Genomic DNA, 14,568 nt, shown 5'->3' on the forward strand with positions numbered 1-14,568 from the left:
CGGAGCTGTGAGGGGAACGGCACCTCAGTACCTCCAGGCTCTGATCAGGCCCTACACCCAAACAAGGGCACTGCGTTCATCCACCTCTGGCCTGCTCGCCTCCCTACCACTGAGGAAGTAGTTCCCGCTCAGCCCAGTCAAAACTGTTCGCTGCTCTGGCCCCCCAATGGTGGAACAAACTCCCCCACGACGCCAGGACAGCGGAGTCAATCACCACCTTCCGGAGACACCTGAAACCCGACCTCTTTAAGGAATACCTAGGATAGGATAAAGTAATCCTTCTCACCCCCCCCCCCTTTAAAAGATTTAGATGCACTATTGTAAAGTGGCTGTTCCACTGGATGTCATAAGGTGAATGCACCAATTTGTAAGTCGCTCTGGATAAGAGCGTCTGCTAAATGACTTAAATGTAAATGTATGTAAAATGTGTCTGCTCACTGAGCTCATTTTTTTCTTTGGCTGTCTCTTATCTCCTATTATTATGTCATCACTGTACCTTATTCCGTGTCTCCAGGCTCTCTGGGTCCACCCTGTACATGTAGTTGGTCTCAGTGCTGACAAAGCAGTCTCCCTTGTACTTTACAAAGCTAACACTGGCGTTGTCCGTTGCCTCTGCAGGGAGAAAACAGAAATAAAATGTAGAAATGGATTATTCTATTTTGATGGGGGCAGGGTAGCCTAGTGTTTAGAGCGTTGGACTAGTAACCGAAAGGTTGCAAGTTCGAATCCCCGAGCTGACAAGGTACAAATCTGTCATTCTGCCCCTGAACAGGCAGTTAACCCACTGTTCCTAGGCAGTCATTGAAAATAAGAATTTGTTCTTAACTGACTTGCCTAGTAAAATAAAGGTAAAATAAAAAAATAAAATAAAAATTGCATCTTGTTGCTGTTGATACTTCTTCATTTTATTTTCTGAGTTAGACGTGCACAAAAGGAATGAGTGAATAACTTATTAGATTTTTGGACAAACTCTTTATAAACCTTGGTAAATGACTATAGCCTGTGCATGGCTTGCATGGCCAATTAAATATTAAAGTTGCTTGCAAACAGTCATATTTCTGGCAAAGAGTTAAAGTTCTTGCAAAGTTGTGCTGCTTGCAAAGAGTCCTGTTGCGGCTTGCAAACCCTTGAGAAGAGGAAAAGCCTCCCTTCTTCTTCCCTCCAATCCCCCTGTTTAAATGTTACATAACCTTCGACTGTAGCCAAGCCCCAGAGGCCTCAAACCAGTTTCCCGGGCAGCAGACCAGCTTGAGTTACAGTTTGAAGAGAGGAACATCTCATTGCATTGGGTTTACTTTCTCTGAAATAGTCTTATAAAAACCAGACCTTGAATAAAGTCCTTTCTTTGTCACGTTCCTCACTGTTAAACAGAAAAGATCAGCACAATCTAGAAACCACACTGGAACTGACTCCACCATCTCCACAGGGATAATTTTGAGATTACACAATGCAATGTCGCAGAAAATATAATTGCGACATGTGTAAAGGAAATGGCAGATACAGTGGGGCAAAAAAGTATTTAGTCAGTCACCAATTGTGCAAGTTCTCCCACTTAAAAAGATGAGAGAGGCCTGTAATTTTCATCATAGATACACTTCAACCATGACAGACAAAATGAACAAAAAAATCACATTGTAGGATTTTTAATGAATTTATTTGCAAATGATGGTGTAAAATAAATATTTGGTCACCTACAAACAAGCAAGATTTCTGGCTCTAACAGACCTGAAACTCCTTCTTTAAGAGGCTCCTCTGTCCTCCACTCATTACCTGTATTAACCTCTTCAACCTATGGGAGCGCTATGTCATTATTCGATAAAAAACGTGCCCGTTTTAAGCGCAATATTTTGTCACGAAAAGATGCTCGACGATGCATATAATTGGCAGCTTTGGAAAGAAAACACTCTGAAGTTTCCAAAACTGCAAAGATATTATCTGTGAGTGCCCCAGAACAGGAAATGAGCAGGATTTTTGACGCTCTGTTTTTCATTGTCTCCTTATATGGCTGTGAAAGCGCCACGAATTAGCCTGCCCTTTCTATCGTTTCTCCAAGTTGTCTGCAGCATTGTGACGTATTTGTAGGCATATCATTGGAAGATTGGTCATAAGAGACTACATTTACCAGGGGTCCGCCCGGTGTCCTTTGAAATTGTTGCGTAATCTCCAAGCTGCTCGCATTCATCCATGTGATTGAGACAGAGAGGAGTCTTCCAGGAATGATATATCATGAAGAGATATGTGAAAAACACCTTGAGGATTGATTCTAAACAACGTTTACCATGTTTCAGTCAATATTATGGAGTTAATGTGGAAGAAAGTTTGGCGTTTGGATGAATGAATTTTCATTTTTTTTGGTAGCCAAACATGACGCAGAAAACGGACCGATTTCTCCTGCACAAATAATCTTTCAGGAAAAACTGCACATTTGCTATCTAACTGAGAGTCTCCTCATTGAAAACATCCAAAGTTCTTCAAAGGTAAATGATTTTATTTGAATGGTTTTCTGGTTTTTGTGAAAATGTTGCCTGCTGAATGCTAACGCTAAATGCTATGCTAATGCTAAATGCTGTTAATGCTTGTTTTGCTATGGTTGAGAAGCATATTTTTGAAAATCTGAGATGACAGTGTTGTTAACAAAAGGCTTTGCGATTTTCATGAATAGTTAACGTTGCGTTATGGTAATGAGCTTGAGGCTGTATTCACGATCCCGGATCCGGGATGGCTCGACGCAAGAAGTTAATGGCACCTGTTTGAAGTTGTTATCAGTATAAAAGACACCTGTCCACAACCTCAAACAGTCACACTCCAAACTCCACTGTCAAAGGACACCAGAAACAAAATTGTAGACCTGCACCAGGCTGGGGAAGACTGAATCTGCAATAGGTAAGCAGCTTTGTTTGAAGAAATGAACTCCACACAAGATCTCACCCCGTTAGGTCAAAATGATCACAAGAACAGTGAGCAAAAATCCTGCAGAGACCTGCAGAGAGCTGGGACCAAAGTAACAAAGCCTACCATCAGTAACACACTACGCAGGGACTCAAATCCTGCAGTGCCAGACGTGTCACCCTGCTTAAGCCAGTACATGTCCAGGCCCATCTGAAGTTTGCTAGAGAGCATTTGGATGATCCAGAAGAAGATTGGGAGAATGCCATATGGTCAGATGAAACTAAAATATAACCTTTTGGTAAAAACTCAACTCGTCGTGTTTGGAGGACAAAGAATGCTGAGTTGCATCCAAAGAACACCATACCTACTGTGAAGCATGGGGGTGGAAACATCATGCTTGGGGCTGTTTTTCTGCAAAGGGACCAGGACGACTGATCCGTGTAAAGGAAAGAATGAATGGGGTCATGTATCGTGAGATTTTGAGTGAAAACCTCCTTCCATCAGCAAGGGCATTGAAGATGAAACGTGGCTGGGTCTTTCAGCATGACAATGATCCCAAACACACCGTCCGGGCAATGAAGGAGTGGCTTCGTAAGAAGCATTTCAAGGTCCTGGAGTGGTCTAGCCAGTCTCCAGATCTCAACCCCATAGAAAATCTTTGGAGGGAGTTGAAAGTCCATGTTGCCCAGCAACAGCCCCAAAACATCACTGCTCTAGAGGAGTCTACATGGAGGAATGGGCCAAAATACCAGCAACAGTGTGTGAAAACCTTGTGAAGACTTACAGAAAACATTTGACCTCTGTCATTGCCAACAAAGGGTATATAACAAAGTATTGAGATTAACTTGTTATTGACCAAATACTTATTTTCCACCATAATTTGCAAATACATTTTTTTAAACCCTACAATGTGATTTTCTGGATATGTTTTGATGAAAATTACTGGCCTCTCTTATCTTTTTAAGTGGGAGAACTTGCACAAGTGGTCGCTACAAGTGGTGGCAACATGTAAAGTGCTGGTCCCATGTTTCATGAGGTGAAATAAAAGATCCCAGAAAGGTTCCATATGCACAAATAGCTTATTTCTCTCAAATGTTATGCACAGATTTGTTTACATCCTTGTTAGTGAGCATTTATCCTTTGCCAAGATAATACATTCACCTGACAGGTATGGCATATTAAGAAGATCATTAAACAGTATGACAATTACACAGGTGCACCTTGTGCTGGGGACAACAAAAGGCCACTTTAAAATGTGCAATTTTGTCACACAACACAATGCCACAGATGTTTCAAGTTTTGAGGGAGAGTGCAATTGGCATGCTCACTGCAGCAATGTCCACCAGAGCTGTTGCCAGATACCTTCTCTACCATAAGTCACCTCCAACGTTGTTTGAGAGAATTTAGGTCCAACTGGCCTCACAATCGCAGACCACGCGTAACCACGCCAGCCCAGGACCTCCATATCCAGCTTTTTCACATGCAGGATCGTCTGAAACTAGCCACCCGGACAGCTGATGAAAGTGAGGAGTATTTATGTCTGTAATAATGCCCTTTTGTGGGGTAGAACTCATTCTGATTGGCTGGGCCTGGCTCCCAAGTGTGTGGGCTTTTATCTGCACCCCTGCCCAGTCAGGTAAAATCCATAGATTAGGGCCTAATGAATTCATTTGAATTGATTCATGTCCTTATATGAACTGTAACTCAGTAAAATCGTTGAAATGTTGCATGTTGCATTTATATTTTTGTTCAGTATAGATTAAATTATTTAAAGAATATTCTCCAAACAATTTTTATCCGTTCAACATGGGTCGATTTTTCTTTTGTCAATCTTTCTTTATTGCGACAAATGATGGAAACTGTAATTTGACTAAATTATGATTGCCGACTCATTTTGAAGGTACGCAGGGGCATGTGATGTGACCGCATAACAATAATGCCCCACTCCACATTGAAATCGAAATGTCTACTGCTTGCAAAATCAATTTTTCAACTATAAAAATTATGTTTATTTGCAAGACAAGGATTGTCCTGACATTCAAGAATGCTTGAATTGCTTCGCCTTCCTTTTTCCGGTTGGCTGGCAAGTTTCACCATCAAATTATTTCAGATCTACAGCAGTGTAAGTTTCACCATGGAACGGACCGTGGTGAAACGTTGGCACATGTTAATTGCTAGAATATGGCAAATATTTGTCAATTACAAGATTCTATCTATGCTGGCATTCCCAGGCTCCTGAGAAATTAAACGGATAGGTGGGAGGGCAAACAGGCTATCGCCAATTTATTAATGCTCACTTTGCCTAAACACAGTGTCACGACTTCCGCCAAAGTCGGCCCCTCTCGGTGGTCGATGTCACCGGCTTTCCAGTCACCACCGATCCATGTTTCATTTTAGTTTTGCTTTGTCTGTATTTCACACACCTGGTTTCAATTTCCATATCATGTTCCTTATTTAACCCTCTGGCATACATTTCTGTTCTGTCCGTGATTGTTGGTGTCTTAGTGGTTGTTGTAGGTGTTAGTTTGTATGTATTTTCCTACTTGGAATATTGCTTGAATTTTTGTGAGTAAACTCAGTTGTGTTGCTCAAACCTGTGTCCTACGCCTGACTACGCTACATCTCTGCACCCAATCGCTGACAGAATCACGGACCATTCAAATGGAGTCAGCAGGTGCAGCCAGCCTTTCTCTCCCAGTAGAGGAGCACGTCCAGCAGCACGCAACCATGTTACAAAGTCTCGGGACAGCCATGGATCGCGTGCTGCAAACAATGGACAGATGGAGAGAAGAAGCTTTCCTGTAAATACATCATCATCAACTCCGCCCGCACCTCAACCTACACCTATGTCCACCCCTTCATCAGGACCCAGTGGGATTCGGCTCTCGCTCTCTCGTAAGACGGAACAGCTGCCGGGTGCCAGGGGTTCCTACTCCAGCTGGAGCTCTACCTGGCAGCTGTTCAGACGGCCCCTTCAGGATGCGAGAGAGTGAGCACCCTCATCTCCTGCCTGACTGGAAAAGCCCTGGAGTGGGCCAACGCCATCTGGGGAAGGGAAGACCCGACTCTGGATGACTACGAGGACTTCTCCCGTCGCTTCCGGGCAGGTTTTGATCATCCACCTGGGTCGGACAGGGCTTTTGGTCACCTGAAGGCTCTGTTTACCTCGGCTCCCGTACTGGCTCATCCTAATCCCTCCTTGGATTTCATAGTATAGGTGGACGCGTCCGAGGCTGGGATAGGAGCTGTGCTGTCTCAGCGCTCGGGTACGCCACCGAAGCTCCGCCCATGTGCTTTATTTTCGAAGAAGCTCAGCCCGGCGGAGCGAAACTATGATGTGGGGGACCGGGAGCTGTTGGCTGTTGTCAAGGCTCTGAAGGCGTGGAGGCATTGGCTTGAGGGGGCTAAACACCCTTTCCTCATTTGGACTGACCACCGCAATCTGGAGTACATCCGGGCGGCGAGGAGACTGAATCCTCGCCACGCAAGGTGGGCCATGTTTTTCACCCGCTTTGTTTTCACCCTATCGTACAAACCAGGTTATCAGAACGTTATGGCAGACACACTGTCCTGGCTGTATGATACAGAGGAGTGGTCCACGGATCCCACTCCCATAATTACAGCTTCTCGCCTGGTGGCACCGGTGGTATGGGAGGTGGACGCGGACATAGAGCGGACGTCACGTGCAGAGCCCACTCCCACTGAGTGTTCAGCTGGGCGTCTGTACGTTCCGTTTGATGTCCGCGATCGTTTGATCTGTTGGGCTCACACGTCACCCTCCTCAGGTCATCCTGGCATCGGTCGGACGGTGTGCCGCCTTGCTGGGAAGTACTGGTGGCCCACTTTAGCTAAGGACGTGAGGAGGCAAAAGGCGAGTGCCGACCACCACCGCGGTATGCACCGGGGGATCGGGTCTGACTCGCGACCCAAAACCTGCCCCTTCACCTGCCCTGCCGGAAGCTGGGTCTGCAGTTTGTGGGGCCATATGATGTTTTGTCTGTATTACACACACCTGGTATAAACTCCCACATTTTGTTCCTTATTTAACCCTCTGGCATACATTTCTGTTCTGTCCACGATTTTTGGTGTCTTAGTGGTTGTTGTAGGTGTTAGTTTGTATGTATTTTCCTATTTGGAATATTGCTTGAATTTTTGTGAGTAAACTCAGTTGTGTTGCTCAAGCCTTTTTCCTGCGCCTGACTCCGCTACATCTCTGCACCCAATCGCTGACAAACAGGTTACGAACATCATCAAAAAAATCACTGGACACATTAATGGAAACATAGCTAGTTTGATAGCTGTTAAAATCAGATCCAACAATAATATCAAGGGGTTAGAAATCCAGGGTTTAAAAACAAAGGTGTCATTGTACACTGATGTAACATTTAAATCGTTCCAAAACCTCATACAGGATCTAGATACTTTTTCTAATCTCTCTGGATTACAACAAAATTATGATAGATGACATAATATTACGTATTGGATCACTAAAAAAATACAATTTATACATTACTGTGTTGTTTACCAATAAAATGGTCTGACCGTGATGTGGAAATATTCGGTATACATATCACGAAATAAATAAATGATCTCACAATACATTTTTATAGAAAGTTAACAAAAATAGATAAGATCTTGCTACATTGGAAAGGAAAGTACCTCTCTAATTGTGGAAAAATCCCCCTGATTATTAACTCTTTAGTCATATCCCAGTTTACCTATTTGGTCTTGTCTACATCTAGCAACTTGTTTTTTTAAATTACATGAGCAAAAATATTCCATTAGATTTGGAATGGCAAGCTAGACAAAATGACAAGGACCTATTTCTATAATGAATATGAATTTGGATGGAAAGAAATGATTAAATATTAAAGCATTAGACTTCTCACTAAAGGCGTCAGTCATACTTATACCCTAACTGGTTCTCTAGAAAATGCGTAAGAATGTCTCACCCCATGTTCAGAATGGCCTTTTTCCCTTTATTCAGTTTGCAACATCACACTTTTGGTTATTTAAAAATGAAATAATCTCCAAAATATCACTATTTTTAAAACAAGTTATAGAAATTAGTTTGCAATTTCAACAGAAAAACAGAACAACAAATATTGTGGATAAACTCAAATATACTAACAGATTAAAAGAAAGTATAATCTTTGTAAATTAGATCATAAATAGGACTGGTGGAGTTGTGTCACACATGCAGCTAACAAAAATGTATGGAAATGTTTGCTCTACCCAAAATCACAACCAACTAATCGCAACATTACCACAAAAATGAAAGAGGAAAGTGGAAGGGTGAAAAAGCAATGTCTTTTGGCCCTGCATCAAAGACCAAAATTGGTTAAAGAAAATTGTGATATATAAAAAAGTATACCAGTTTCATTTAATGATTAAAAAAATGTACAGCTGTGACATACAGATTGCAAAATAGTTGGGAAGATAATTTCGATGTACCGATTTCATGGCACATGGTTTATGAACTGATGCGCAAAACAACGCTGCATTCAAAACTGAGAATTCAATGTATATTATTATACAAAATTCTTGCAAACAATACAATGTTATATATATGAGGGATACAACCTTCCCATCTATAGCGTGGTTCTTGCTGCAAAGAGACAGAGTCGTTAGATCATTAATTTTAGTACTGTCCAAACCAGCCCCGTTGCGGATCCCGAAGTCTTGCACCCAGACAAACTAAACAACTTCTTTGCTCGCTTTGAGACAATACAGTGCCACCGACACGCCCCCCCTACCAAAACCTACGGACTCTCCTTCACAGCAGCCAACGTGAGTAAAATATTTAAACGTGTTAACCATTGCAAGGATGCTGGCCCAGACTGAATCCCTAGCTGCATCCTCAGAGCATGCGCAGACCAGCTGGCTGGTGTGTTTACGGACATATTCAATCAATACCTATCCCAGTCTGCTGTTCTCACATGCTTCAAGAGGGCCACCATTCCTGTTCCCAAGAAAGCTAAGGTAACTGAGCTAAACGACTATCGCCCCGTAGCACTCACTTCCATCATTATGAAGTACTTTGAGAGACTCGCCAAGGATAATATCACCTCCACCCACCCTGACACCCTAGACCCACTCCAATTTGCGTACCGCCCCAATAGGTCTACAGACGACGCAATCACACTGCACACTTCCCTAACCCATCTGGACAAGGAATACCTATGTAAGAATGCTGTTAATCGACTACAGCTCAGCATTTAACACCAGTCCCCTCCAAATTCGTCATTAAAACTTGTTGGGGATAGGGGGCAGTATTTTCACTTTGGATTCATTGCGTGCCCATAGTGAACTGCATTCTACTCTGTCCTAGATTGCTAATATATGCATGTTATTATTACTATTGGATAGAAAACACTGAAGTTTCTAGAACTGTTTGAATTATGTCTGTGAGTATAACAGAACTCATAGGGCAGGCAATCTTCCAAACAAGAAGTGAAATTCTGAATGTGGGTCAAATTTGACGTCATCGCCCCTTCCCTTCCAAACAAGATAGGGATCTGGTAGCACTTCCTACACCTTCCACTAGATGTCCTCATTCAGTAGAACGTGGAATGGAGCCTCTGGTGTGAACTTCGACCGAATGGGAGGGGAAATAGTCACTGTGTTAGCAGAATGCCATTTCCCTGTGGCACATTTGTCTGTGGGTGTCACCGTCGTTCAATTTGGCTGCAGATGAAAAAGTATGATCGGGTTGGAACGTTATTGTATATATATGAAAATAACATCCTGAAGATTGATTCCCTACTTAGTTTGACCAGTTTATTCGACCTGGAATATATATTTTTGAAGTTTTCGTCCAAGTTTTCCTGGACCAGCGTCAGCTATTGGGCACGTGAGTTGAAAGTGCTAGCAAATGTAGCTAATTGGACTCTAGTATTGGACAATATGGAACAAAACAATGATTTATTGTGGAACTAGGACTCCTTGCACTGCATTCTGATGAAAAATCATCAAAGGTAAGAGAATATTTATGATGTAATTTCGTATTTCTGTTGACTCCAACATGGTGGAGAAATATATATACGTCTTAGCGCTGTCTCAGAATATTGCATGGTTGGCTTTTTTCGTAACATTTTAAAAAATCTGACACAGCGGTTGCATTAATTAAGAACCAGTGTATCTTTAATTATATGTAGAACATGTATCTTTAGTCAAAGGTTATGATGCATATTTCTGTTATCTGGCGTAGCTTTCTGTAATTCCTCCGGATATTTTGGAGGCATTTCTGAACATGGCGTCAATGTAAACCGAGATTTGTGGATATAAATATGCATATTATCGAACAAAACATACATGTATTGTGTAACATGTCATATGAGTGTCATCTGATGAAGATTTCCAAAAGGTTAGTGATTCATTTTATCTTTAATCCTGTTTTTTATTTTATTTGGTGGTGGTCTAACGTAAATATATGTTGTGTTTTCACTGTAAAACATTTCAAAAATTGGACATGATCGGTAGATGAAAAAGATGTTTATCTTTCATTTGCTGTATTGGACTTGTTAATGTGTGAAAGTTAAATATTTCTAAAGAATATTTTTAATTCCCTGCGCCACCTTTTCAGCTGAATGGGGCCATGCACGCCTCCAACTCAATCATCAAGTTTGCAGACGACACTACAGTGATAGGCTTGATTACCAGGCTTGATTACCAACAATGACGAGACTGCCTACAGGGAGGAGGTGAGGGCCCTCGGAGTGTGCGCAGCAGCGCCTCTTCAACCTCAGGAGGCTGAAGAAATTTGGCTTGTCACCAAAAGCACTCACAAACTTCTACAGATGCACAATCGAGGGCATCCTGTCGGGCTGTATCACCGCCTGGTACGGCAACTGCTCCGCCCACAACCGTAAGGCTCTCCAGAGGGTAGTGAGGTCTGCACAACGCATCACAGGGGGCAAACTACCTGCCCTCCATGAAGATCATCAAGGACAACAACCACCCGAGTCACTGCTTGTTCACCCCGCTATCATCCAGAAGGCGAGGTCAGTACAGGTGCATCAAAGCTGGGACCGAGAGACGGAAAAACAGCTTCTATCTCAAGGCCATCAGACTGTTAAACAGCCACCACTAACATTGAGTGGCTGCTGCCAACACACTGACTCAACTCCAGCCACTTTAATAATGGGAATTGATGGGAAATGTAAAATATATCACTAGCCACTTTAAACAATGCTACCTAATATAATGTTTACATACCCTACATTATTCATCTCATATGTATATGAGATACATGTATACCTCACATGGTCTCTCCTATCATTGCTATGCAGACGACACACAATTAATCTTCTCCTTTCCCCCTTCTGATGACCAGGTGGCGAATCGCATCTCTGCATGTCTGGCAGACATATCAGTGTGGATGACGGATCACCACCTCAAGCTGAACCTCGGCAAGACGGAGCTGCTCTTCCTCCCAGGGAAGGACTGCCCGTTCCATGATCTCGCCATCACGGTTGACAACTCCATTGTGTCCTCCTCCCAGAGCGCTAAGAACCTTGGCGTGATCCTGGACAACACCCTGTCGTTCTCAACTAACATCAAGGCGGTGGCCCGTTCCTGTAGGTTCATGCTCTACAACATCCGCAGAGTACGACCCTGCCTCACACAGGAAGCGGCGCAGGTCCTAATCCAGGCACTTGTCATCTCCCGTCTGGATTACTGCAACTCGCTGTTGGCTGGGCTCCCTGCCTGTGCCATTAAACCCCTACAACTCATCCAGAACGCCGCAGCCCGTCTGGTGTTCAACCTTCCCAAGTTCTCTCACGTCACCCCGCTCCTCCGCTCTCTCCACTGGCTTCCAGTTGAAGCTCGCATCCGCTACAAGACCATGGTGCTTGACGGAGCTGTGAGGGGAACGGCACCTCAGTACCTCCAGGCTCTGATCAGGCCCTACACCCACACAAGGGCACTGCGTTCATCCACCTCTGGCCTGCTCGTCTCCCTACCACTGAGGAAGTACAGTTCCCGCTCAGCCCAGTCAAAACTGTTCGCTGCTCTGGCTCCCCAATGGTGGAACACACTCCCTCACGACGCCAGGACAGCGGAGTCAATCACCACCTTCCGGAGACACCTGAAACCCCACCTCTTTAAGGAATACCTAGGATAGGATAAAGTAATCCTTCTCACCCCCCTTAAAAGATTTAGATGCACTATTGTAAAGTGGCTGTTCCACTGGATGTCATAAGGTGAATGCACCAATTTGTAAGTCGCTCTGGATAAGAGCGTCTGCTAAATGACTTAAATGTAAATGTAATGTATACATATATACTGTACTCTATATCATCTACTGCATCCTTATGTAATACATGTGTCACAAGCCACTTTAACTATGCCACTTTGTTTACATACTCATCTCATATGTATATACTGCACTCAATACCATCTACTGTATCTTGCCTATGCTGCTCTGTACCATCACTCATTCATATATCTTATGTACATATTCTTTATCCCCTTACACTTGTGTCTATAAGGTAGTAGTTTTGGAATTGTTAGCTATATTACTTGTTGGTTATTACTGCATTGTTGGAACTAGAAGCACAAGCATTTCGCTACACTCGCATTAACATCTGCTAACCATGTGTATGTGACAAATAAAATTTGATTAGATTTTTAAGTTGGGTACATTTTGTCCCATTCCTCCTGACAGAGGATGTGTAACTGAGTCAGCTTTGTAGGCCTTCTTGCTCACACACGCTTTTTCAGTTCTGCCCAAAAAATGTTATGTAGGACTGAGGTCAGGGCTTTGTGATGGCCACTCCAATATCTTGGCTTTGTTGTCCATAAGCCATTTTGCCACAACTTGGAAGTATGCTTGGGGTCATGGACCATTTGGAAGACCCATTTCCGACCAAGCTTTAACTTCCTGACTGATGTCTTGAGATGTTGCTTCAATATATCCACAAAATTTAACTTTCTCATGATGCCTTCTCTATTTTGTGAAGTGCACGAGCCTCTCCTGCAGCAAAGCACCCCCACAACATGATGCTGCCACTCCTGCGCTTCACGGTTGGGATGGTGTCCTTGGGCTTGCAAGCCTCCCTTTTTCCTCCAAACATAACGATGGTCATGATGTCCAAACAGTTCTATTTTTTGTTTCATCAGACCAGAGGACATTTCTGCAAAAAGTACGATCTTTGTCCCCGTGTGCAGTTGCAAACCGTAGTCTGTTTTTATGGCGGTTTTGGAGCAGTGGCTTCTTCCTTGCTGAAGGCCTTTCAGGTTAGGTCAATATAGGACTCGTTTTACTGTGCATATAGATACTTCTGTACATGTTTCCTCCAGCATCTTCACATGGTCCTTCGCTGTTGTTCTGGGATTGATTTGCATATTTCGCACCACAGTACGTTCATCTCAAGCAGACATGAGCGATATGACGCTGTCCCATGGTGTTTATACTTGCGTACTGTTGTTTGTACAGATAAACGTGGTACCTTCAGGTGTTTGGAAATTGCTCCCAAGAATGACTTGTGGAGGTCTACAGCTTTTTTCAGTCGTGGCTGATTTCTTTTGATTTTCCCATGATGTCAAGCAAAGAGGCACTGAGTTTGAAGGTAGGCCTTGAAATAACCACAGGTACACCTTTAATTGACTCAAATGACGTCAATAAGCCTATCAGAAGCTTCTAAAGCCATGATATAATTTTCTGGAATTTTCCAAGCTGTTTACAGGCACAGTCAACTTAGTGTATGTAAACTTCTGACGGACTGGAGTTATGATACAGTGTTAAATATAAGTTAAATAATCTGTCTGTAAACACTCGTTGGAAAAATTACTTGTGTCATACACAAAGTAGATGTCCTAACTGACTTGCCAAAACTATAGTTTGTTAACAAGAAATGTGTGGAGTGGTTGAAAAACTAGTTTTAATGACTCAACCTAAGTGTATGTAAACTTCCGACTTCAACTGTAAATAAAAAACGTCTCACTGTCAACTGCATTTATTTTTGGCAAACTTGACAAGATTCAACAACTGAGACATAAACTGAACAAGTTCCACAGACATGTGGCCAACTGAAATTGAATAATGTGTCCCTGAACAAAGGGGGGTCAAAATCAAAAGTAACCGTCAGTATCTGGTGTGGCCACCAGCTGCATTAAGAACCTCAGTGCATCTCCTACTCATGGACTACACCAGATTTGCCAGTTCTTGCTTTGAGATGTTACCCCACCAAGGCACCTGCAAGTTCCCGGACATTTCTGGGGGGAATGGCCGTTCTCACCCTCCGATCCTACAGGTCCCATACATGCTCAATGGGATTGAAATCCGGGCTCTTCGCTGGCAATGGCAGAAGACTGACATTCCTGTCTTGCGAGAAATCATGCACAAAATGAGCAATATGGCTGGTGGCATTGTTATGCTGCAGGGTCATGTCAGGATTAGCCCAAAGGAAGGGTACCACATGAGGGAGGAGGATGTCTTCCCTATAATGCACAGCGTTGAGATTGCCTGCAATGTCAATGAGCTCAGTCCGATGAGGCTGTGACTCAACACCCCAGACCATGACGGACACTCGATCCTACTCCAGAGTACAGGCCTTAGTGTAATGCTCATTCCTTCGACGATTAAAGCCGAATCTGACCATCACCCCTGGTGAGACAAAACCACGACTCGTCAGTGAAGAGCACATTTTGACAGTCCTGTCTGGTCCAGCGATG

General features: G+C 43.3%; 1 protein-coding gene across 3 annotated transcripts in view; it reads right to left on the reverse strand.

Annotated features, from left to right (window-relative positions):
• bco2a (beta-carotene oxygenase 2a) overlaps nucleotides 1-14,568 on the reverse strand; it is a 120,864-nt gene that overhangs the window by 47,773 nt on the left and 58,523 nt on the right. For all 3 annotated transcript variants that reach the window (XM_052457472.1, XM_052457473.1, XM_035781297.2), the window contains one exon: nucleotides 497-612. In XM_052457472.1, the coding sequence (XP_052313432.1) occupies nucleotides 497-612 (116 nt within the window). The remainder of the gene's footprint in view (nucleotides 1-496; nucleotides 613-14,568) is intronic.

Source organism: Oncorhynchus keta, chromosome 11 (genome assembly GCF_023373465.1).
Source record: "Oncorhynchus keta strain PuntledgeMale-10-30-2019 chromosome 11, Oket_V2, whole genome shotgun sequence".
Classification (NCBI taxonomy): Eukaryota; Metazoa; Chordata; class Actinopteri; order Salmoniformes; family Salmonidae; genus Oncorhynchus; species Oncorhynchus keta.